The sequence below is a fragment of the Plectropomus leopardus genome, chromosome 21, assembly GCF_008729295.1.
Source record: "Plectropomus leopardus isolate mb chromosome 21, YSFRI_Pleo_2.0, whole genome shotgun sequence".
NCBI classification, from domain to species: Eukaryota; Metazoa; Chordata; class Actinopteri; order Perciformes; family Serranidae; genus Plectropomus; species Plectropomus leopardus.
The window spans coordinates 1,234,007-1,259,365 of NC_056483.1; the positions used below are offsets into that span (position 1 = coordinate 1,234,007).

Sequence of the window (25,359 nt, forward strand, 5' to 3'; positions counted from 1 at the left end):
CCTCCGAAATCTGAGGGAATTGGTTTGATTTATTTTGAAAAAAAATTGAAAAAAGGCAATGAGCAACTTGATATGGTAGAAGGTGATGTGAAAATCATCTGAAGATTAGCTGGGGGAAAAAAGGGGAAAAAAATAATTTTTAAATCTGATCATTCTACAAATTAAAACATTATCTTATATATAGTTTATTGAAACTTTAATTTACATTTTATTTTTTAAATGATGTCTATTATTTCACCATTTAATCATTAACAAACAAACAAACATAGAAAAAAGAGGAAGAAATAGTATGATTACACAAAGCAATTAAGGCCCAACAAAATAAATGAGTAAACTACTTAAAGGTAAGTAAGTATATTTTTACATATTCAATTTAAAAACTTAAATTTTGACCAAATTCAGCTTCAAAATGAGTTAAAAAATTGTCATAATTTGTGGTTCAAGCTGTTTTCAATAACAGTCCAAAGACTGAAGTCCTCACAGTTTTTTTAATAACATCTGGCTCTCTTTATTCACGTCCTGCAGGTACTTTTTAACGATGACAGCTTCAGTGCAAACACCTCGTAAACATTTTCCAGTTCTTTACTACATAAAAGTATTAGTATCTGAGTTATCTTTGCCATTAGTGGACAAAAGAATCTGTTTTATTCCAACAGTAAGTGATACAATATCTGTGTCAATCAAACTGCCAATTAAGCTCCATAAAGCTCCACCATCGCCATTTATTTATTTATTTTTTTTTATTTCCTGCGGCTGCGAGCAGCTCCTCCGTGTCCTTTTGTGCAGCAGCACTTTTTAAAAAAATCAAACGTTTTTTAATCTGCACATAAATGTCTTTGAGGATTTTTTTTGTCAATTTCCAGGGTGAACACCCAAAATATTGGTGCTTAGAAGTAGTTTGAAACAGTTTTGTGAGATTAAATTAATCCCAGAAGGCTCCATTTAAAGGCACAGTTTAACCCAAAATCAAAATGACATATTTTTCCTCTTTCCTGTAGAGCTGCGTATGAGTGCAGATAGTTTTGGTGTGAGCTGCCGAGTGTTGGAGGTCTCAGCTGTGGAGACGTCTGCTTTCTCTCCAGTGTAATGGAACTGGATGGCGCTCAGCTTGTGGTGCTCAAAGCGCCAAACAATTAATTTGAAAAACTCAGCAGCAGTGTCTCTTTCCAGAAACCATGATCCCGTTACTGAAGATAATCCACAGACCTTGTTATCCGTTTCAGACGCCTTCAGAAGTATTTTAAACCTTTCAACTCTGATCAAAAGGTTTAGAAAATATATATATTTATATTTATCATAAATTATATATTAAAATTTATTTAACAAAATAATTATGATTATTATTCTGCAGTTTTTTCTCCAGATCATTTCCTTGGTTGCTATGTTTTTCACATTTTTTCTTGTTTTTTTTCACCCTTTATTTAAGTGTATTTAAGTAACTTTTTGTACTTTTTAAGTTCCACTTTCTGATAACTTAAAGAAAATAGACAAATTTCTTGTACCTTTTTTCTTATTTTTGCATTTTTGGCTTTGTTTTTTCCTAATTTATAAGTAATTGTCTTGCATTTGGTCATTTTTCCATTTTTTTAAGGTAATTAGTATTAGTATCTGGTTACATTTTTTTTTTTTTTTAAGTTATTTATTTTGTACGTGTAACTTAAAACTTTGTAATTCTCCTGTACGTGTTTAATTTTTTTGTGCTAAATTTTGCTTTATTTCCTTTGAAATTTCTCATCGCTTTTGTCCCGCATTTTTGAACTAAATAAAGCCAGTTGGCTTAAATTTCAAAGGATTTAATGTTAACTGGTGCATGGTGGGTTTTGGGATATTGAGGGCTGCAGGAGACAAACCAGATGCTTCCTTTGAATTTGAATTTCTCAGACTGTTAAAGACTCGTTGACCTGTTTTGACTGATCCCATTTGAATCGTGGACTCACCCTGTGATCTGTAGACAAAGTGCATGCTGGGATACGCTCCCTGCCCCGCTGTGACTGTAAATGGGATTAAGTAGATTTGGAGCAAAAACAAAACACAATGGGTGAGTGAAAGTCTGAACTGAGCTGGCACTCAGTCGTGCAGCCTGTTCTGGAGCAGGATGCAGTGTTGCAGGCAGACTGTTGCTTCACTCATCTACCACACACACACACACACACACACACACACAGAGTTTTTTTTTGGCTAATCAAGTCCTGATGGGCAATCACACACTAATCAGGAGTGTTAGATGTGAGCGGACAAACACTGAGCGTGCCCTGTGGCGCTCCAGATGCAGGTCTGACGATGCAGGTTTGGCGTTTGATAACAAACAAACAGACCAGTCAGTCAGGAGAAGCGTGTTCCTGCTCAACTCTCCGGTCACGTGATCTGACAGGCATGTTGCACTCTGTCACGCACTCATCTGATGGGCTCGGTTTCTGTTTCTCTGCAGGCTTTGACTTGACGGCGTTTGTTTGAAGAGGAGACAAGAAGTGAGAGAAAGAAAAACGGAGGGCCGGCAGGTTTCTTTGATTTCAGAGGACCAAAGGTAACAAAGGTAACAAAGATAACATCAGATAAGTTCTTCAGCGGGATGACAGATGGAGAGCGTTTGGCAGAAATCTTTCGCTCTGTACGTGTTTTTCATTACCCTCAAGCATTGCAGGACGTCAGATTACAGGCGTAAATCAGAGGAAAAGATTTTGGTCCAGGGATTAAAAACCACAGGAGTGTAAATCCATCACAGAAAAACAATAAAGATTTACATCAGTTATATATCTCTGAGATAAAAACAAGAAAAGGGGAACAAAAGAGACGATTCATGATAGAAATAATCGTTTTTAACAGCAGATTTACTGATTTGAGGCTGGTGTTCAGGAGATTTGGCGCCATCTCCTGTGTCAGACCTTTATTCTGAAATTCAATTCAGACCCATAAAAAACTCCTAAAAATTAACAGATGACATCTGTTATTTGTGTCTGTGCATATATATTAAAATGATTACTGTATTACCAATGGAAATTAATCACTTAAGAAATTATAAAAACTTAATTTTTAAGATAATTAATTAGAAATAGTGAGATAATTAACTATAATTTAAGAAATAATTACTTCTTTTCAAATGAATAATTGACCTTTAAACTACAACTTAAATATGAATAATTTTTTTCAAATAATTTTTAATACATGACTTAGTAAACTATTACTGAATAATGAATTCCTTAAGCGACAGCCATTATTAATACCTCACAAACAAATCATCATATAATTTAATATTATATAACTTTTAAATTACTTAGTAAAATTTAGTAATTAATAATACTGTTTAAAATGAAAACAATCAATTTAATACTCATGGAAACATATTTTTTACAGATATTTACACTCACACTACCACACTAAATTTAGCTTTGTGTGACTAAACAAACACTTTTGCTTTAACCGTTTAAAACCTGGTTGACATCAGTTTTCTTGTGCTGAATTTAGACACTTTTCACAAGCAAACATATGAAACAAGAAGCAATAATCAAGAAATGGGTAAAAGGTAAAAAAAGAAAAAGAGCTGCTGTTTTTTTTAAAGAGATATAATTATTAAAAAATTATCAAAAAAGGGAAAAATGTCCAAAACATATATATTTGATCATTATAATTTTTTTTTTTTTTTTTTTTTACAGAATATGTTTATATGTATGTTTTGGTTTGCTTTGGGGTTTTTTTTAACACTTCAGTTCAGAGTAATTTCCTTGTTTATATTTAATTTTTAAATTTTTTCTCAGGTCATTTTTTTTACTCTTTTTTGTGAATTTTTGGGTCATTTCTTGTTAAGCTAGTCATTGCTTACTTCTCATGTTTTTGAAATAAATCAAGCCAAATTGCTCAGGTTTTAAAGGGTTAAGACCTTATATCCAATGCTCTATTAAAGACTGACGGCCTCCAGTAATTGCCGCCCGAGCTCGCCCTCTGCAGGCGCTGCTGCACATCGCCCGCTGAACTTCTCGTCCTCATAATCACAGTAAAAACAGTGTCCAGGAATGTTAAGCTTTCACACACTAATACATGAGCATTATTACATTATTTTAAAAAAACCATTGTGATCCCGCTCCCCACATACCACTCAAGTTGTCACAGAAGCCAATAAAACAGCTACTTCGTGGGATTTATTAGCGCTGCAGGAGTACATCTGGGGCCGGTTTTGTGTATCTGCTTGGCTGAAACAGCCGGTTGCATAACCTCAACTTATATTAAAACCTTATTTGTACAGCATTAAACTATATCATGTGTAATTTCATAGACAGTTATAAAATTACAGCACTCGAAAAACATTCAAAAGCCCTTCTCTACAATCCACATCACCTAATCGAATAATAAAATCCACATTTCTGAATTATAAATGATACATTTTATCACACATGAATATAAACATCGTCACTCTTTACTAAAAAACAGATGCATAAACAGTGGTGGAAGAACTATTCAAATCCATTAGTGAAGTAAAAGTACTAAAACTACACTCTGTAAATACTCTCCTAAAAGTGAAAGTCCTTAATTCAAAGCCTTCCTCAAAGTATAACTGGTATTTTTCAACCTAGAGACTATTTTGACATGTTTTTGTGTCCAAGTGACTAATAGGAACATCTTTTTTCTGGTCCTTTTTTTCCCCCTAGTTCTTAAGTAATTCATTGTTATTTATTTGTATTTTTGCTTTCTTTTTTAAACTTTAAGGTAATTTTCTTGTACCTGTTAACTTTTCTTTTCTTTTTTTTTTTTTTAATTTTAGTTAATTTTTTTCTATATGTACCTTTTTTCTATATATTTCAAAATAATTTCCACCTAATTTTATTGTACCTGTTATAATTATTATTTTCACACAGTGAACATTCACTAAAAGTGTTTTTGCCACTGACAGGCTCAGATTATTCTTCTAAATGTCTGACAACATTATGGAAAAGATCCCTACAGAGATAAATGTTTTTGTTTATCCAGAAACAGCCCTGTTCCCACCATCGCCAAACGTACCAGACTCCACTTAAATAATCAGTCATTTTAACGTGTGTAGAGCCAGCTTCTTAACATACCTTACAGGGTAAAGTAAGGGTTTATTTTAACAAACCAGAGTTGGTGATTGTTGGAACAGTGGAAAGACAAAACGAAACAGCTTTTGTGGGTTTTATTTTGTTTTTGTTGACTTTGAAGGACGTCTATTCCTGGATATTAAAATTGCTGTTTTTTTAAATGGAGTCTGGCGTGTTTAGTCACCTTTTTTAGAGTGAGATCGTTTTTGTTTAACTAAAAACAGCCTCGAAATCCCCATCGCTAAATCCACTGGACCCAATTAAAAAAAACATCAATTTAATCACTGTAAAAAACACAAAATAAAAATCACAAAAGCCGTCTTGGCTCGTCTTTCCACTATTTCAACAACCACCAGCTCACTCTTAATTCATCTAATTAGATGTGGAAATATGTTGGCTCTATTCTGGAGGGTTTTGCAAAAGCGATTTCGCGGCTGTTTGTAGTTGAACCAAGATGTTTTTTCTCGACGTTTTTTTATGTTTTGTTGACTTTAAATTATGTGTGTTAAATGATGATCAAATTATTGTTTATTTAAATCGAGTCTGGCGGGTTTGGGTGATGGTGATTTTGGGACTGTTTCTCATTAAACACAAAGGGTCTTACTCTTACTCCACCTAATGTTGCCACACACTAAGAATAATCATCTAAACCTGTCAATGGCAAAAACAGACGTGTAAACTGGTGATCCTAACATGCACAGAGTGGTTACACTACAGCCTGTTTTTCGACTGCCAGCTGCTGCACTCTCTCAACACTGACCCACTTTCAGAAATGCTTGTTCCTATTAGTTGCTTTGACACAACAACATAAGAAAATTGGGTCCAGATTAAACAAATACTGAAGTCTACTCATAAATTAAAAGTATTTTAAGTATTCAGTAAAATATATTGTGAGTTTCTTGTGATCCAAGATGATTTTTTGAAAGTTTATTTAGCTTAAGAAGTCGGTGAATTTTCTCACACATGAAGGAACACTTCATTCTTTAGTTTATCACCAACATTTAACATCAAAACATCTGGAAATGAACAACTAAAGCTGTAAGACAAATGCAGTGCAGTAAAAAGTTCAAGTTCAGTACTTGAGTAAATGTACTTAGTTACATTCCACCACTGCACGTATGTATAAAGGGTAATTGTTTGCAGAAATCCATGTTGGGAATAAACTGTCTGAAATAATTTCCCTTTAAGAGAAGAAGAAAATCTCCTGATAGCCAGTGTTACAACATTTTTTTCTTCCTGGATAATGTGAAGTAATGACCACACTCGGCTCAGTGTTTCTGCTACACTCTTGGCTCGCTGCCATTTTGGGGCCGAAAGCCAAAACCGCGTCCGTCTGACGCTCGCTGTCGTCGGGTCGTTATATTAGTTTTGGGCCAGCAGCGGTGGGCGGGGGGGAAACATGATAGTCCATTTGGGAGCTCGTCTCTCGTTGCAGTACAGTAATTCTTGCATGTATTTCACAGCTATCGTTATCATCATCATCATCATCATCATCATCATCATCATCATGGTTGCATTGGCTCTGCAGTACAGTGGTCATCAGAGAGTGACTTTCAAACATACAATATTGCACAATCCAGTGAGGAGACACAGCTGTGAACTCTGGCATACTTTTACCACACACACACACACACACACACACACACACACACACACACACACACACACAGTGACCTTGAGCGGCCTGTTTAGTGTGTGTGAGCAGATTGTTTCGGTGCCTCAGTGCATCATAAAAGTATAAAGATAAACTTCTGTGTGACTTTGACCGCTAAAACTAATCAGATAAGGAGCTCCTCAGGCAGGATATTCAAGGCTCTTTATTTTCAGTTTTTACACAAAGATACTGTAGCTCTTTTTTTTTCAAGAGTACAATAGTTTTTACTGATTTTTTAATTATATTTTATTTACAATGATGTTATCCACAACAAAAATGAGACAAGAAGCGAATGAACTGAGAATTATCCCTTAAAGCAGGGATAGTTAGCTTTGGTTGGGAGCCGCTTTTACAAAATAACAGGAGGCCAGAGATCTGAGATTTTAGGACATTGCTAGGATGTTAGGATATTTCTCTGATGTTAGGACATTTCTAGGATTTTAGGACATTTCTAGGAGTTAAGGGCGTTTTTAGTATTTTACAACACTTTTCTAGGACTTTAGGATGTTTCTAGGCTTTAGGGACATTTGTAGGATTTTAGGAAATCTAAATTGAGCAAATAAGAATGATTTTTTCACTGTATTTTAATCACTGACACTTTTAGCATCAGCATTCCTGGAGGTTTACATTTGAGTAATACTTGTATGTTTTTTCACGTTTCTCTTGTATTTTAATAATGTTTTATTCTGCAGTCAAAGACACACTAAATCTTTTACATGCATCGATTTTGGTTTTCTTGAAAATAATGAGCCTTTAGTAAACTGCCATGCTCCAAAACATTGGGTTGAACTTATGGCCTTTGACATAAGCGTCACTTTCTTTGGTTACATTTGATCGGGAACGTTTTGGTTTCGGGTTCAGTGAAGAGGCTCTGTGGTCCCGGTGATGTTCAGCTACACTGAGCTGCTTTTAAAGACGTCTTTGAATGTGGATGAAGTTCTCAAGGAGGATATTCAGGCGTCGCCTTGGGATGATTCGGCCTTGATAAGCCCCCTCGTGAATATAATTTTGTGTCCTTTTTGCAGTCGCTTGTCTGCACAAACACGCTGGTAAAAAGCAAGTTGTGATCAGCTTTAGGTTTAAATTGTTGTTTTCATGCTGTGCAGAAAAAGCAGCTGATATGTCGTCTTGTTTAGTGTTTTGCTGCTGACAGACACAGTAGATTAAAAATGGATCACATTCGTCTCCTTTCTGCAGGTCCAAAAAGGAGCTGAAGTACCAGACTTTCTGCTCAGGGACGTCTTTGGGGCCACACGCCTCCTCCTGGTCCCCGAGGATCTGGAGCGGTTTGTCTACAGATTCTGGTCCAGCCAGTGGATGTAGTTGTTCATGCTCCTCTGTCCGACGCTCGACATCATCGGCAGGAAGGCGAACACCATGCAGCCGTGAAAGCCGTCCTCGTAGTGATCGCTGGTCACCGTGACGCCGGCGTCCTGCAGCCGCCTGACGTACATCAACCCGTCATCCCTCAGCACGTCAAACTCACAGGTCATCACGTACGCTTTGGGCGTCCTACCCAGAACCCCCTGGTCCGCCAGCAGCGGTGCCGCCCTCACGTCCACCAGCTCAGGCACCTCCCCCATCACCCCCGGCGATCCCGTCTCCTTCACAACCGGCGTGAAGTCCTTCCTGCGCTCGGCCGGCAGCAGAGCGGTCCAGTCCAGCTTGGAGCGCGTGCTGGCGCTGATGGCCGGCTGGTCCAGGGAGCTGTGGTTGTTGGCGAGCAGGAGCGGCTCCAGGGAGGTGTCGGCGCCCAGGTACTGCAGCCAGAAACGAGCCATGATGGGCCTGTAGAGGATGGGCACGGCCCGGTTCTGCTGGTAGGACGGGGTGTAGAAGTCGAGCGCCTGCAGCACGGGGTAGATGAGCGCCTGGAGCTTGAACTTCGCCGTCAGAGAGTCGTCTGAGCTCAGCTGTGGACGCAGTCACAATGGCGCTGGTAAGAGTCCAAAATCAACCTGAATAGGTTTGCACTGAAAAAGCTGATGATTTTTGGTCAATATTTGTTATATTCTACATCTTTAGAGCCATTTATTACTGCATCTTTTAAACTGTTGTGATGATGTTTTGAGGGTGAGAACCAGAGGGATGTAAATGACATTTATCCAGTTTTATAGGACAGCTGTAATATTGAAACTTAATAAACACATAGATGAAAATATATCTAGCCTTTTAAAAATTAGTTTGATTTTTTTCAAAAATACAGGGAAAGGGGCAATACTCAAGTTGGCAAAAAATGTCCATAAGATTGCAAGAAATGTTTAAAAAAGTGACATCAAATGACCCAGAGATTTGTTTTAAAAATATGTATCATATATTTTATACTACATACAATTACAAATAAAATATATATTATATATATATAATCTAATTATAATATTATATTATATATTTAAATTTATGGTTTAAAAAAAGAAATGATACATGTATATTTTTTCTAATTTTGAGCACATATTTGGTTTTTTTTTTTTTTACTACATTTTGACATTTATTGATTGAAATATAATATATATATATATATATATATATATATATATTAGTAAGGTAAGGCATACTTCAGTGTCCCACAGGGAAATCACTTGCACTGATGTACCTAAATTCATTAATTCCATAAAAAATAAAAGTAAAAAAAACCCATACTTTCACTTAATAAAACCAAACAAAATCAAGCTATTTTTTTTTCTTTTCAGAGAATATTCAGATCCTTTGTCTCATAAATTTGAGTTGGGTTTCTTTTGTGAATATATGAGGGTTTTTTTCTCATAAATGCACCGCTTATATGTCAGAGAATATTACCCCCCTGCCTCAACTCCATATTTTATTTTATTTTATTTTATGCTTTAGTATTTTAAAGGAAGGTGAAATAAAGCAGGTGTGTGTGTGTGTGTGTGTGTGTGTGTGTGTGTGTGTGTGTGTGTGTGTGTGTGTGTGTGTGTGTGTGTGTGTGTTTCTGTCTCTACCTCCTGTGCCACAGCAGCAGCCAGGTTTCCCCCGGCGCTGTCCCCGGACACACACACTCTCTCTGGATCGATGCCGTAGCGCTCCAAAACCTGCGCCGACAGGAAAGCCCGCGACGCCGCCAACGCATCGTGGTACTGATCCGGGAACACCGCCTCTGGAGCAAGACGGTAACTATAGCAACAGGATATCACAGGGAGACAACATTATTATGTTACATAAGACTCTGAAACCTGACTATGAACAGAGCAGAGCTGCTGCTTCAGTCTGTTTCGATGACACACGACCGCTGATGAGACGGCTAAAATGTTCAGTTTTTACTCAGAAACTCGTTTGTTTAAATTTAGTTTTATGTGTACTTTATGTCCTTAAGCAGCTAATTTAAATTCTGGGCAAAGAGGATCCCTTTCAGTTAGCTGTTATAAAAAAAGCTTGACTGACAGACTAATTTAATACTGTGGCGTTTTAGGGTCATTGTGGGTAAAAAATAAAATAAATACACGGCACCAGGGGAGATGGGTAATCTTCTGAGATTTCAGTTGTAAATTTATGAGAAAAATTTGGCCATTTTCTTAGATAAAAGGGGTAAAATTGAGAAAAAAAACATGCAAATCACATTTACAATTAAATACTTTAACAACTGGTAAATGTCAATATTGGCCGTTTTATTAGGATTCAGTATTAATAAAAAAACACCGTTAAATTGTAACTTGTAAAAACAGCAGACAACAGTGAGTCTTTGTCTATTTTGGAGTTATTTGGTTATAAATCAGAAAAATATTGACAGCTAATAGATTCATTCCAACAATAATTTTGCTTAAATGTGACTTACTCGACAGACATGACGACAGCGTCCAGGTCCTTCGCCATTTCCCGACAAAGAAGGTCGTATGATCTCATCCCTGTGAAGCAGGTGGACTCGGTGAGTGACGCTGATTTCATTTAAACAATTAATTTAAGTATTGAATATCTTACTGGATGATGATTTTTTTGTTTTCTGCTTTGAGGCATTTTTTTATCAGATTTTTACGAGAATAATTCCTACAATTTTCCTAAAATTTTTATACCATCTGCCGGTGAGAATCAAATCAAATAAATGCAGTTAAAGTCAACAATCCTTCTTTTCTACAACTTAAAAAAAAGAGCTTTAAATCAAAACTCACGTCCGCTGCCCAGAGCCCATCCTCCACCGTGAAAGTATATGACTCCCCTTTTCAGCTGCCTCCCCGCCTTCGGCTGGAAGACTCTGGCGGGGACGCCGCCCAGCGAGGAGTCGGTCACGTGCACGGCGGGGCAGGAGCGAGCCTCGATCTCCTCCACCCACGACACCACCTGGTTCAGCAGGTGGACCCGATGACACACACCCAGCGCGTGAGCCACGTCACTCTGCAAAACAAACACCGGTTTAAATTTACTTTACTCAAGATTTTATGTCCCCAAACATCTCATTTAAATTCTGGTGTATGAAGATATTTCTCAGTTTGCTGTAAACAATATTTTTCCTGCAACTACAGCTCACTGGACCGACAGACCAAATTAATACAACGGCATATTTGGGCAATTGTAGGTAAAATAATAATAATAAAAATTTAAAAAATAAAAATATGGAACCAAGGGGGGTTCTTCCAAGAAGAAATCTCTGAGATTAAAGTAGTAAATTTACGAGAAAAAAAAATGGCTATTTTTCGGGATTACGGTGGTAAAGTTAAGAGAAAAAACTTACAAACTAACAAGAAAAAAAGCTTAAATATTCACAAATTTCCGATAAAGGAACCACATCACTTCACTTTGGACTCTTTCTTGCAATGTTTTTTTCTTGCAAAATGCATTTATTTATTCATTTTTTAATTTTTAAAAAAGATTAACTACTTTGATTTCAGATATATATTGTCTTTCCCTGCCGTTGTGTTGATTTAAAAAAGAACAAAGAAATGTAGCGAGCAGCTCTGCAGAGAGCCTGAGCAGGGCGGGTAAACCTGTCCTGTGCATTAAACCTGTTCCAACTTCAAACTTGTTTCACTGCAGTGACGCAAAAGATTATCAGATTCGGGCGTGTGATGTGAACGTTGCAACAGCAGCTTAAGTTACAACAACAGGAGTCACAGTGTTCAGCAGGGTCAAAGGTCACGACCGTCATCCATTTCACATCATATAATAAGAAACTTCCTTAAAATCCTTAAAAGTAAGAGAAATTCTTTGCCCATAAAAAAAAAACCTAAATCATTCAACTAATCTCAAAAATAAAAAAATTACCTCACAAATATTGTACAAATGAACTGGGAATAGCAGAATATAGTTTAATTATAATTCCCATAGTAGCAATAATTTCAACAATAATATAATAATAAAATTATTATTATTATTTGAAATATTTTAGTGGTAATAATAATACTAATAAGGATAATATTAATAGCAATACAATTTTATATATAGTAGTTATTAAGCTGTATTCTGTAATGCAGTGCTAATTATTATTAAATATATTTTTACTATTTATTAATTATAAGAATTACTGAGATATATACTAATAATTAGTAGTAGTAGTAGAAGTAGTGTTAATATATTTTGTATTGTTTTAATGCTGGTAATACTACTACTAATGATAATAATAATCATAAAATGTAAAGGTTATACAATTATTTATAATTATTGTTATACTGTAATCTTTCATTTCCAGGACAAAATGTAGTATTGTACTCAAATCTATTCTAATCTACTTCGATATGTCATGTACAATATATAGTATTCTATTTTTTTCTATTCTGGTCTGTTCTATTGTGGAATATCGAGTTTTGCTCTATTTGTTTTTGACTCTTTTGTACTCCGCTTTACCACAGTACAGTATGCCAGCGAGTATACTGTTCAACTCAATATAGTATTCAACTCAAGTCTATTCTATGATTTGGCACATTTAATACTATTCAGTTTTATTCTATTTCTGTTCTAGTCTAATCGGTCGTGGAATCTATTTTTATTTTACTTATTCTAATCTGCTCTGCATTTAGAAGTACTTAGTTTTTGCTGTAATCTGTTATTCAAAAGTGCCATATCTATTATAAACCCTGTTATATTCTATATTTCTCTTCTCTATAGCATGATATTCTACAAATATTTATGTATCTGTTATTATATCACATGTCACCAGTAATTATTGTTTCTGCGTTACACTTATTTTCCCTCCTCCTACTGTATAACCACATATTGTGCTTTAATTTCCTCCTGCTGTCATTTCATAATAATCTATTTTCTCTTCTTATCTAACTCTCTCCTGACATCAACCTGTCCCGCTCGGCTCTCCTGTCGCTGCATCCTGCAGCTCTCACCGCCTGCATGAAGCTCCGGAACAGCGCGTCCAGCAGCATCAGCTTCCACGGCTCGCTCACGCCGCTCGGTAACGGCAGGTAGACGTAGTATGCGGCCGCCGACAGCAGCACGGCTCCGGCCAAACGGAGCCTCATCGCGGCGGACTGGTACCTGCCCGGAGCCGACCGTTCATACAGGAATACGCTCCCCCGGTCCGCCAGGGAGCGACGAAACACGGAGGAATGACCCCGATTTCAAAGTAAAAGCCGCGGTTTAGATTTCCAATCGATCTGAAGGCGGCGATGTTTAACAATATACACAAAAACTCTTACTTTGAAATGCTCTTACAGGAAGCGGTGTAAGCATTGCGTAACGTGGTTGCCGGTGGGAAATGTAGTTCTTCTCAGCTGTAGCGCTAAAAACCCAAGTATAAAAATATGTGTATTGGGAAAAAAACTTACGTTTTAGAAAAATAACGATTAACTGATTAAATTATAATTATTATATTAAATTATATTATTATAATTATTATAATAATTTTAATTGAATTATGATTAAATTTTCATAAATTATCATCATTATGTTAAGTCTTCCTCCGTTTTAATTATCAACCATCCACCGAATGGAGCTATGAAGCTAAAGTCTGAATCAAATTTTAATTTTTAATTAATACAAAAAGAAACACTAATCTGGACAGGCGGAGCACATTAATTTACTGTTAATGAAGTCTGATAATCTGAGGTTATTCTGCCCTCTTCTGGATATTATAGTTATGGAATATTCAGTATTGTTGAAATAACAGATAATTATACAGACTAACCTGTAACACACTGATTGCAATAATACATTTCACATTATATGTAAAAAAAAAAAAAAAAATTAAAAAATCAACAGCTTTAGACGCAGGAGATTTTTTCTTCACACATAAAAAAAAAATCTCAATAATTCAACTAATCTCAATAATTAAAAATCCCCAAATCTGTTGATATATTAAGCTGACACATTTAGTGAAACTGGTCTAAGAATCAGCAAGTACAGTTTAATTTAAAGAATGCAATAATGATAATAATTATTATTATTTAAAAAATAATTATTATTTATTGTTATATTTATACTGTTAATTTTTCATTCCAGGTGCAGTTCTGTATACAGCTAATGCTACTACTAATAATAGTTATTTTATTAATTTGAATGTAATTGAAATGTGTAGTTTGCTCCTTATTTTGTTTTCAATGTAAACTGTCAATAAAATAAATGTCAACCTGGTGAGACACTTTAATTTCATGATTCATTAATATTTATGTTTGATTATTTTTCCACCAGATGTAACCATGAAATTATAATCCATTTGAATTCAATTTCAAATTTAGGCCTATTTAATAAAATAAGACAGTAATCTTGTTAAGCAGAGAGAATTATTTTAGTTTTGATCAAGTTGGATGGTGTTAGTTTATTCTGGAAACTGTATATTTGTCCTCTTCCAGGACACCTAAAAGACCCACAACAAACCTTTTCAATCATGCTCATGAAATGAAATGTTTAAAGTCTCTGAACCAGCCTTCCCATGATGCAACGGGTCTCTCCTGTCAGATTATGAGCCACACCTGCCTGCAAATGCTCACACCTGTGTCCACTTCATCTATCAGGTGCGCTGGTGAGCTTAAAAAGAGCCGCGGCGTTTCTTCAGTCACTTCTCGTTCTCAGACTGGTTCAGTTGTTCGGTTTGTAGCTGACAGACGTGACTGAGTTTGCTGCTTCGCTGGCCGACAACTGTGGTTGGAGCCATGGGGATTCTCATAAGGTAAGTTTAAATTATTCTAATTTTGTTTGACTCGTTATCAAATGTTGTAGTAACACTGGGTTGTTTTGTCTAGCTGGCTGCTTTTGTCCTTGCTAGTTGTTGGAAGACATCAAGCCGATGGTGAGTTTATTCACGTAATGAAACTACTGAAATGGCTGAAAGCATGGACTAAAATGTTGTCTTACTACAGCTTTGAGTTTTGGATCTGCTGGAAAGTATGGAGACAACGAGTTCCCTGTTGAAAGCTATGAGCCAAATTCAGCTGGCTTTGGCACCGAATATGGATCTTCATGGAGCACGGGGCCGTTTGGTGATGGTTTGACCTCAAATGCAGTTAAGGCAAGTAGCTCCAACATACCAACTATCAATCTGGGCCAGAAATCCAGTACTAATCCAGTAATCCTCAACAGCCGCAGGTAGAGTCTGGATATCAACCCCAGCAGCCCCCGGTTGCCCAGCCACCGCAGCAGCCCAGCGTGCCTAGCTACCCGCCCCAGCAGCAGCCCAGCGTGCCTAGCTACCCGCCCCAGCAGCAGCCCAGCGTGCCTAGCTACCCGCCCCAGCAGCAGCCCAGCGTGCCTAGCTACCCGCCCCAGCAGCAGCCCAGCGTGCCTAGCTACCCGCCCCAGCAGCAGCCCAGCGTGCCTAGCTACCCGCCCCAGCAGCAGCCCAGCGTGCCTAGCTACCCGCCCCAGCAGCAGCCCAGCGTGCCTAGCTACCCGCCCCAGCAGCAGCCCAGCGTGCCTAGCTACCCGCCCCAGCAGCAGCCCAGCGTGCCTAGCTACCCGCCCCAGCAGCAGCCCAGCGTGCCTAGCTACCCGCCCCAGCAGCAGCCCAGCGTGCCTAGCTACCCCGCCCCAGCAGCAGCCCAGCGTGCCTAGCTACCCGCCCCAGCAGCAGCCCAGCGTGCCCAGCTACCCGCCCCAGCGGCCTCGGCCCCAGCAGCCCCAGCAGCCCAAGGTGCCCAGCTACCCGCCCCAGCAGCAGCCCAGCGTGCCCAGCTACCCGCCCCAGCGGCCTCGCCCCAGCAGCCCCAGCAGCCCAGCCCAAGGTGCCCAGCTACCCGCCCCAGCGGCCTCGGCCCCAGCAGCCCCAGCAGCCCAAGGTGCCCAGCTACCCGCCCCAGCGGCCTCGGCCCCAGCAGCCCCAGCAGCCCAAGGTGCCCAGCTACCCGCCCCAGCGGCCTCGGCCCCAGCAGCCCCAGCAGCCCAAGGTGCCCAGCTACCCGCCCCAGCGGCCTCGGCCCCAGCAGCCCCAGCAGCCCAAGGTGCCCAGCTACCCGCCCCAGCGGCCTCGGCCCCAGCAGCCCCAGCAGCCCAAGGTGCCCAGCTACCCGCCCCAGCGGCCTCGGCCCCAGCAGCCCCAGCAGCCCAAGGTGCCCAGCTACCCGCCCCAGCGGCCCTCTGGCCCCAGCAGCCCCAGCAGCCCAAGGTGCCAGCTACCCGCCCCAGCGGCCTCGGCCCCAGCAGCCCAAGGTGCCCAGCTACCCGCCCCAGCGGCCTCGGCCCCAGCAGCCCAAGGTGCCCAGCTACCCGCCCCAGCAGCCCAAGGTGCCCAGCTACCCGCCCCAGCAGCCCAAGGTGCCCAGCTACCCGCCCCAGCAGCCCAAGGTGCCCAGCTACCCGCCCCAGCAGCCCAAGGTGCCCAGCTACCCGCCCCAGCAGCCCAAGGTGCCCAGCTACCCGCCCCAGCAGCCCAAGGTGCCCAGCTACCCGCCCCAGCAGCTGCGCTACATGCCCAAGCAGCCTCGGCCCCAGCAGCCCAAGGTGCCCAGCTACCCGCCCCAGCAGCCTCGGCCCCAGCAGCATGGCTACAAAAAGCATCCAACTTCTCGAGGAGTTGCTCCTCAAACGGATTCAAACAGGTAAGACTTTATAATGCTATGCTGTATTGTCATTACTAACATTGGCAGCATCAATGTGTAATCTGTCCATCTTGTTTTTCTTCCAGGTTCAGCCTTGGGTATCAGTCTGAACGTGTCAATCAACATGAGTCAAATCCAGACCAGCCATGGGCAGGGTACGTGCTTAAACCCTGTTCAGAATTTAAGCTTTAAAAGCCTTTTTTTTTTTTTTTTTTTTTTTTTTTTTAATTCTTCCCTAATTCAATGTTTTTGTTTCAGGTACAGCAACACCAGGAGTCCCTCAAAGACTGCTTTCAACTGAGCCATTGTATTGACTTGTAAAATAAAACAACCTTGTACATCTCCAGTGGTCTCTGTGTGCTAAAGGTCTGCAAGTTCAGCATTAAGGTCCAAAAACACGATGAATCTTGTTTAAACCTTCACCCTTTCAAACAAGAGGGCAGCAAGCAACTTATGTCCCAAAATAAACAAGGAAATTACTCCAAACTAGTTACATTTATTTTAATTTGTTTGTGATAATCTTCAGATTTTTATTTTAGTAATTTCATTTAAGAGTCAATCTGTTTCAAAGGATTACAATTGTATGCCCCTCCCCTAATCCAAAAAAGTCTCTCCACAGGGCTTAAAATATTTGACATGCCTACCTCTTTTTGCAACACCCCCAGCCCCCCCTTCATAAATAACGAACAGTCCCAAAATTCCCTTTTTACCCCTAAATATTTAACATTACACTGTACACCCGCTCCGCTAGGGGCGCACTGCTGTAGAACCGCACAACGACTGGAAAGATTGACACCTCAATGCTCCAATCAGAACGAAATCCCAGAAGCTTCGACCAATCAGATGATCGCATTTGAAAGGTTTTTATGCGGGACCGGAAGTGGCCGTTCAGACGCTCTTTTGATTTAGCTGCGAAGAGAAGCGGGGGGACACTACGGCTCCGTTAAAACATTAAAAACGGGTAAAACCCGAAATAAAGCGATATACTTGTAAATCGGAAAGCACGCGGTTGATTCGCGTTGGCTGCTGTTAAAATATATCGTGTATATTTTAAGGTAAGACTCTGATTGGGTTGCTAGCATGCTAGCGCTAATTTGTTTGAGCTACATCCAGCTGCAAACAACATCTCGGGTGATTATTTCTGATTTTCGGGTAAAATATCAATGATTGCTGGGTTTGTTTGTTTGTTTGTGAGAGTCATTGTTGTCCACACGTGATGCGTTGGTGTATTTGGCTCGTGTTGGGGTGTTTTGAGGACAGGTTTTGACGCTGTGTCCTTGCAGTGAGCATCATGGGCGAGGTGGAGCTGTCCTGTCGGGCTTATGTGAAGATGTACCTGCACGCCTGTCTCTTTCCGCGCTGCAGCATCAACGGGCTGCTGCTGTCGTCCAGCTCTGCAGGCGGTGCTGTGTGTGTCACAGACTGCGTCCCCCTGCTGCACTCCCACCTGCCCCTGGCTCCCATCACTCAGCTGGCGCTCACACAGGTAGGACACCTGCAGACAGGTACCGGTGCAAAGCCTCAGCGCTGTCTGAAACACACTTTCACATTTGTTAAAACCTTTCCAGGATTCCCGCGGGACCTTAAAGTCTCGAAAGTCACTGAATTCAGTAATATATTACTGCCTTTATTTGCATTAAAATAAAATTATCTTCCACGTGCATTTGGTGTATTGGAGTCTTTTTATTTTACCATTTGCCACCTTTTTTTTTTTTTTACTCTTTAGAATCTTTATTTTTTAAATTATTTTTTTTTACTATTTGGCATATTGTTTTGTTACTCTTTGGCTCCTTTATTTTTAAATTTATTTATTTATTTTTTTACTATTTCGCACCTTGTTTTGTTACTCTTTAGCACCTTTATTTATTTACTATGTGGCATATTGTTCTGTTATTATTTGGCACCTTTTTATTTATTTATTTATTTATTTCCTTTGGGCACTTTTTTTATACTTAACTATTTGCCAACTTGTTTTTTTATTTCAATGTATTTATTTATTTATTTACTTTTTTTCTGTTGGGCACCTTGTTTTGTGACTATTTAGCACCAGTTTTTTTTTACTATTTATTTTATACTTGCTAATCTTTGACACACCTGGCTGCTTGAACAATGCAAATTTCCCCATGTGGGACAAAAAAAAAGATTTTAAAAATGCTACAAAATGGCAAGTATTATTTTACGAGTCAATTTTTTTTGATGACATATTGTAAAATCTCAACCTCTTTGTTAAAAAAAATGTAATCATAATCACAAAGAAAAGCCAGTTATTTCCCAGTTATCACTGATTTGCTGGACTGGAATGTTTTATGTATTTTATGTACCATAAATATTTAGGGAAATTTAACCTTTACCATGACTTACAAACAGAGGAAACTCTCCGTGAATAAGCAGAGTGATCCGTCACTAAATCTGTGCTCCTGCTGGAAGCAGTTTTGCTTTTGAGGTAAATGTCGTGTTTCAGGTGGACGTGTGGTGCTCGCAGACGCAGCAGAGGATAGTGGGATATTATCAAGCTAACGCCTGCGTATCAGATAGCAGGTGAGTTTTCTGCTCTTCAAATCACCTCTGATTTCAAGTAAACCTTTTATGAGATGTGTCCTTAAATGTTACATTCTTTGGGTAAATTTAGTGTTTTATTTAAATGTAATTCTCTTAAAACTTTGATCTGTTCTGTTCTTATTTTGAACTTGGCAGCCCGACACCGTGTGCACTGAAGATAGCTGATAAGATTTCGGAGCAGTTTGACAATGCAGTTTTGTTAATGGTAAGAATAATTAAAGAATTTATTGAAGAAATCTTCCCCTGGTGGTTAGTAGAGATAAGAATACGCTACAGTAGAGCTGATCAGTCAGTTTAGTAAGTGTAATATATTCTTGCATTTCTCTGTTAAATGTCACTCGAAACTATGTTTTTTGTTGGTAAGCAGCTTGAATAGATCTTTTTTGAAATTTTGCCGTTTTTTTATTTTTTTATTTTTCATGAGAAATGAAAATATTTCAATTTACAGGCTTGTAATTTTCTGATGTTCTAATTTATTTTTTCTTTTTCTTTTTCTTTTTTTTAATTTTTTAAAATTTTGATCAATCTTTTCATCAGACGGGGATGTATCTATATATTGACAGATTTCTTAACAGATTTTCCAAAATTGCAGACATTTGTGCAAAATAAAATAGAGGTAACAAAAGAAGTAATAATAACAGTAACATTTAAAAACAAAAAAAAAGTATAACTACAAGTCAGAGTATAGATATTATCCAAAAAGATGTACAAACAAAAAATGGTAAAAATAAAAAGAAAAAAGACACATGCATTACTAACCCCCACATATAATAATTGATCAGTGAAATGGTTTTATTGAATATGTGTGTCGATGTTTTGTTTCACAGCTCGACGGCAGTAAAATGTCTCCAGACTACCGGGTTCCTCCCATCGTGATGTACGAGCGTAAAGACTCAAGATGGACACTCAAAGACAAACACACGTAAGTGACAGCTGACATTTTTGTAAATGTTTTTTTTTTTACAGTGTCTGTCTGTGAAAATGTTTGTTTTTTTTAAAAAAGGCAAACCCCAGTGCTTAAAAAACATATTTGACATAACTTCCCCCTTTTTGCACCGCCCTTAACAATATATTTTTTCTCTTGATGTCACTCGTATATATTTTTTAAATGTCTCTTATGTGATCAGAGCTCCATTTTGAGTACATGAGCAAGTATAATTACTGTTATTCATTACATAATGAGGAGCAGGACCCCGAAACTGACAACCGTCCCACCGCATCTGGAACTTCTCGTTCCCACGCCTTATTAAAGCGTGTCCATGACTTCATGATCTTGTTGGGACGACGGCAGCCCATTTAGATGCAGCAGCCTGTAGCTCCTCAAATCCTTGCTACTTTTTTTTTTTTCTATTTTTTTTTTTTTTTTTTCACCTCCACGGCCCCTGCTGCTGAAGCACGACTTTTCTACAATAGAGAAGCACTTATTAACATCGGCAAATGAGATACGCCGAGCGGCCAGTCAGACCAGAGGGGAGAAACGAAACCTAAAGCACCAGAAAAAGAGAGGGAGGAGAGCCGGCATCAAGGCGAGGCTGACCCGACTCGGACTGAGAGCTGTTCCTCTGCCAAGTCTTCCTTTGGCTAATGAGGCTCATTCAGCAACGAGACTGCTCTGCACACATCTTCACAGAGACGCGCTTAACCCCTCACATCCCGGATCAAGCTGTAGCACTGGATGGACGGACCTTGTTGGGAGCCATAAGGACACAAGACTGATGCAAATTCAAAAAATGCACTGCAGGAATTGAATGATGCCACCAGCAGCAACCAAACAGCTGGATGGAGTCTTAATAATAGCTGCTGATTTTAATCAACTCATCCTTCAACTCCATAAATATAGCAGGATCAAGAAAATTACATTTTGTTTTTTAAACTCTATTTAAAAAATGACTTATAAATCTACCTTCTAATAATCACGGCCATGCATTTTTTCCACAGATGTCACCAGATAGATGAAAATATATTTTAGCTCTTTTTCCAAAACGGTCCAGTAATTGAAATATTTTCTGTTAAAAACTAAATTCACATTAGGAACAGTTTTAATTCCTTTTTTGCTGATCCGATCACAGATTGGAGCCCCACATTAACGCTGACCTTCAGTCCTTTTTATTTTTTATTTTTGCTGTGTTCAGGATAATGCTGCGACAGTGGGAGGAGACTCGGGCGATAGCCAGTCAGATGCTGGAGTCGGGAGATCAAGCGCTATTGGTGGATTTTGACAGCCACTTGGACGACATCACAAAGGACTGGACCAATCAGAAACTGAACACCAAGATAGCCGAACTCGCCTCGCCGGCCAACGGGAACATCTAGTCGGAGAAGTAGCACCAGTTTGTACCAGAGCTCAGATTTATTTATGTCTTCACCCGACGTCACGTGACTTTTTTACCCCGACACGAACACACAGAGAGTTTAGTTTATTTCTAACCCATTTATTCAACTGGACACAATAACATGCATAAATAACAATATTTACAGCTTCAGATCTCCACAGTGGTCCACCCCCCCTCAGAGTGTGCCTTGTGGTCCAGCCCAACACGCTGCTGATTTAAAGGAAAAATTCACCTTAAAAACCTTTTTTTTAACATTATTATATTGCACCTGTGGTACTTTTGGTCCTGTTTTGCCTTTTTTGTTGCTTTTTTTTATTCTTCTGTACATTATAAGCATTATAAGTGGACGAAATAGCAGAAACATCTTACTGCGCAAAAGTCCTTCAGTAAAAGCTGATTTGTTGAAGCTCAAAATTGACAAATACAATAAAGGTGGTGGTATATGTATTGTTAAACATATGTTGTCTTTAAATTGGTCAATTTTTTTAATGTGCTAACTAAATGCATGATCTGAACTAAGTGATGAAAACACTACTGCAGTTTTTTTCCTCTTTTCAGCGTCATGCTAGATACCAGAAAAGCTTCAATGCACAAAATAATCGGTTAACACTAAACTTTACCGAGCATTTTTATGCAGCATAGAAACATTTAAATGGTTTATAGCACTATAATGTGGCTGTGAGCAGATATAAGGGCATTTTTAAGTGTTTATTCATGTATTTTTCTCAACAATTTAAACTCCTGAGGGTCTTTAAGTACTTACATTTTTCACTCGTAACTTGAACGTAAAAAAACTTAAAAATTAGACGTTTTTAACTAGAATTACTTAAATAAAATTGTGAGAACAGAATAATTAATTGTTTTATGAAAAGTATTAGAAACAATTTTATCTCCTTCTGTGGGGACCCAAAAATCTGTGGCTGATGTAATAACGAATAATGACAAAGTGTAGAAAAAGACAATTTATCAGGGTTCATTTGAGGTGCTTGAAGTGCTTCAATTTGGCATTCAGAACTTAAAGTGCTTAAAAGTACAACAGAATAATGAAAATTTTATAGAAAAATATTAGAAAATGTTTCACTGGAAAGCTCAGAATTGCCGTGCTTGAAATTATTTTCTAAAACCATACGAGCGGCATGAGCTTCCTGCACCGAAACATCATCATCATCAGTTATTTTTCCTGCTCCTGAATAATGAGATTGAAAAACAATTTCCTCCTTGAAAGTCATTGAATTTGTCTGTTAGCAAAAACTCTGATATAGGTAATATTATAAAACGTATACTTTCTGATAAATATTTTACATTAATTAACACTTAAAATGTCCTTCATATCTGCATACAGCTGCATTATAGTGTTATAAGTAGCTTTTAAATGCTCATTAATGCTGTATAGGGGGTTAAAATCACAACTCTTGAATTTGGAGCCTTTAGAAAATTGCATAAATTGCTGGTGCATCTGCGGCTACAAAAATTGTAATTTTAGGAGAGGAAAAGTCTCCTAAATCAGATAACCTTTTTGCTTAAAAATGTAAACTGCATCAGAAAACAGAAACAGTGCAGACATAATCACACAGACAGCTAGCACCTTTAAAACAAAGAACGAGTCGTTTGAACGTTTCTGAACGTCACTGATCACAAAAAACCAAAAACATCGTGAGCTTCAGCAGACTGAATTTACTGCAACACTTTTGTCCTGAAATGTTCCTCGTAGTTTTACACGACAGTCCAACATTTTTAAAATGACTAATGAATTTGTCCTAACTCTCGAGAAAGTAATCCAAAATTGCAATTTATCTCAAGTTTGAGATAAACTGGAAAAACGTGTAAATTTGATAACATTGATAACACAAAATAAAAGTGCACTGAACGTTCCCGAACCAATGATTTCTAACAGTCTAAAAGGGTTAACGTTTGATTTTTCCTTTAAAAGTCCTCGTTTATAGTTTTTTGTAAATATTTCAGTGTTTGTACTGAACATCGACATGAAAAAGAACAAACTTTAGAGTCTGACTAACAGTTATAACATTTAAATAAAATATTTCAAGTTACATATTTTTTTCACTACTAGCTTTAACTACTTTTATTATTGTGTTTCCCTTTTGAGATTACTGTAATATTAATATATATGTAGTAAAAATACAGTTGCCATCAGATGCTAAGGGGTAACACGTGCAGTTAACATCATATTTTTAAGGATAAAGCCGATCAGAGCTGCTACTAATGATTATTATTTAGAATAAATCGTTGAGTTTAAGAAATGCTGAAAAATAGTAAGAAAAAACAGAATATTAATTGAAGATGGGATGACATTTTTTGTCCACTAACTGTCTAAAATGTCAAGATATTAGATTTATAGTCATATATGACAATACAAAATGCAGATTGTCACATTTGAGAAGTATGAGACGATAATGTTGAAATTATTATTATTATTATTTTCAGAAAAAGTTGTTAATGAATTCTGTCTAGTTGCTGCAGCTCTGCAGGCGACTTCACAGTGTTGGCTTACATGTAGTGTTTCCAGTTCACCAACTTATCTCTACGAAGGATGTGAAGAGCTGAAAGTCCATCCAAAAAATTTTCAATCTCAGGGGAAAAAAATGCATTTTATGCAGCCAAAAAAGTGCTTTCTGTCATCTTTCGTACTTTCTGTCATGGCTGAGCGATACAGAAAAAGAAAGCAGAATTGCCTCACAAAGTAGAGGCTTTTAATGTGATCTCTGTAAATGTTTAATCACTTTATTATTTAATTGGGCCCATTTTTAATGATGCATTTGAGGCAATAATGTGTGGAGATATCGCTCAGCCCTGTATGCTCTTATTTTGAAAGAATGGGTTGTCTCCTGTTTCGGAGTGAATTCCCGCTTAAACATCAAACAAAGTGCTCAGATGGTCACCAAGGCGACTTCAGTGTCCGCTGTCGGCACGGTGACCAGGTTCAGAGTTATCTCTCCCTTCGGAGACTCGCTGGCCAGAGTTTGGAGGAAGTTGATGGACTGACGGAAGGACTGAGCGTTCTGGACTTCCTGTTCCGCCCACGAGAAGGTGATCTGCCGAGGACAGCAAACAGGACAACAGCAGGTATTATTATTATTATTATTATCATTATTGTTGTTGTTGTTGTTGTTGTTGTTGTTATTTATTATTATGATTATTTATTTTAGTTTTTGTCTGACTTTAATCCCACTTTTGGTTCCTTTTGGTTTTAATAAAAATGAGCTTTTTTACATGAAATTAAATAATTTTGGGATCATTCACAAAGTTTAAAGACTTCATATTATTGTAAGCAAATTGAAAAAAACATGGATGTTTATGCTTCCACTCGATTCATATTCAGTCTGCAAATGTTTTGCTTTCAATGCAAATAATTTTAAGTGAGAAATTGATTAATTATGGTTTTAAGTGCGTAATTAATTGATACTAGTTTAAATAAAGCATTTTTAATTCTTTTTAAAAAGTAATGATTTATTAAGAATTAAATTAAATACCAATTAATACATAATATTTTGAAGTAAAAATAAATTCACAATACTTTTACATAATTATCAATAGTTGTTAGTAAATAATTCTTTTAAGGAAATGCTAACAATATTTTTAAGTTATGATTATTAAAAAAGTTAAGTAATGATCAGTTAATAGCTTTGAGTGAGGAATATTTTAATTTTAGTTTTTTGTAAGTAAAAATATTTTTCAATTAACAATAGTTTCATGTAATAATTCATAACAGTTTTGGGTAAGCTTTGATTAATTAAAAAAAATTCCATTAAATATATAATAATTGTTTTCAGTAAAAATAATTCCCTTAAGTAATAATGAATTAATAATAGTTTAAAATAAGT

General features: G+C 38.0%; 4 protein-coding genes across 4 annotated transcripts in view; 2 read left to right on the forward strand and 2 right to left on the reverse strand.

Moving 5' to 3' along the window:
• Positions 1-7,170: 7,170 nt before the first annotated feature.
• On the reverse strand, positions 7,171-13,305 carry LOC121960901 (neutral cholesterol ester hydrolase 1-like). The gene is made up of 5 exons (XM_042510791.1): positions 12,984-13,305; positions 10,824-11,046; positions 10,493-10,562; positions 9,663-9,834; positions 7,171-8,615 (listed from the first exon to the last, which is right to left on the reverse strand). The coding sequence occupies exons 1-5, from the start codon at positions 13,116-13,118 to the stop codon at positions 7,995-7,997; spliced, it is 1,221 nt and encodes a 406-aa protein (XP_042366725.1). The 5' UTR covers positions 13,119-13,305; the 3' UTR covers positions 7,171-7,994.
• Positions 13,306-14,654: 1,349 nt separating this feature from the next.
• LOC121960903 (calcium-binding protein P-like) lies at positions 14,655-16,974 on the forward strand. The gene is given in 8 exon segments (XM_042510792.1): positions 14,655-14,764; positions 14,838-14,884; positions 14,955-15,103; positions 15,175-15,615; positions 15,617-15,724; positions 16,465-16,628; positions 16,715-16,783; positions 16,887-16,974. Coding segments are annotated over 8 exon segments (1,038 nt in total). The 5' UTR covers positions 14,655-14,747; the 3' UTR covers positions 16,930-16,974.
• Positions 16,975-17,523: 549 nt separating this feature from the next.
• emc9 (ER membrane protein complex subunit 9) lies at positions 17,524-24,248 on the forward strand. The gene is made up of 6 exons (XM_042510493.1): positions 17,524-17,683; positions 17,912-18,114; positions 19,090-19,166; positions 19,323-19,392; positions 20,015-20,109; positions 21,320-24,248. The coding sequence occupies exons 2-6, from the start codon at positions 17,920-17,922 to the stop codon at positions 21,498-21,500; spliced, it is 618 nt and encodes a 205-aa protein (XP_042366427.1). The 5' UTR covers positions 17,524-17,683; positions 17,912-17,919; the 3' UTR covers positions 21,501-24,248.
• Positions 24,249-24,405: 157 nt separating this feature from the next.
• LOC121960963 (E3 ubiquitin-protein ligase RNF31-like) overlaps positions 24,406-25,359 on the reverse strand; it is a 16,557-nt gene continuing 15,603 nt past the window's right edge. Inside the window, 1 exon segment of the mRNA XM_042510868.1 lies at positions 24,406-24,570. Within this exon segment, the coding sequence (XP_042366802.1) occupies positions 24,406-24,570 (165 nt within the window).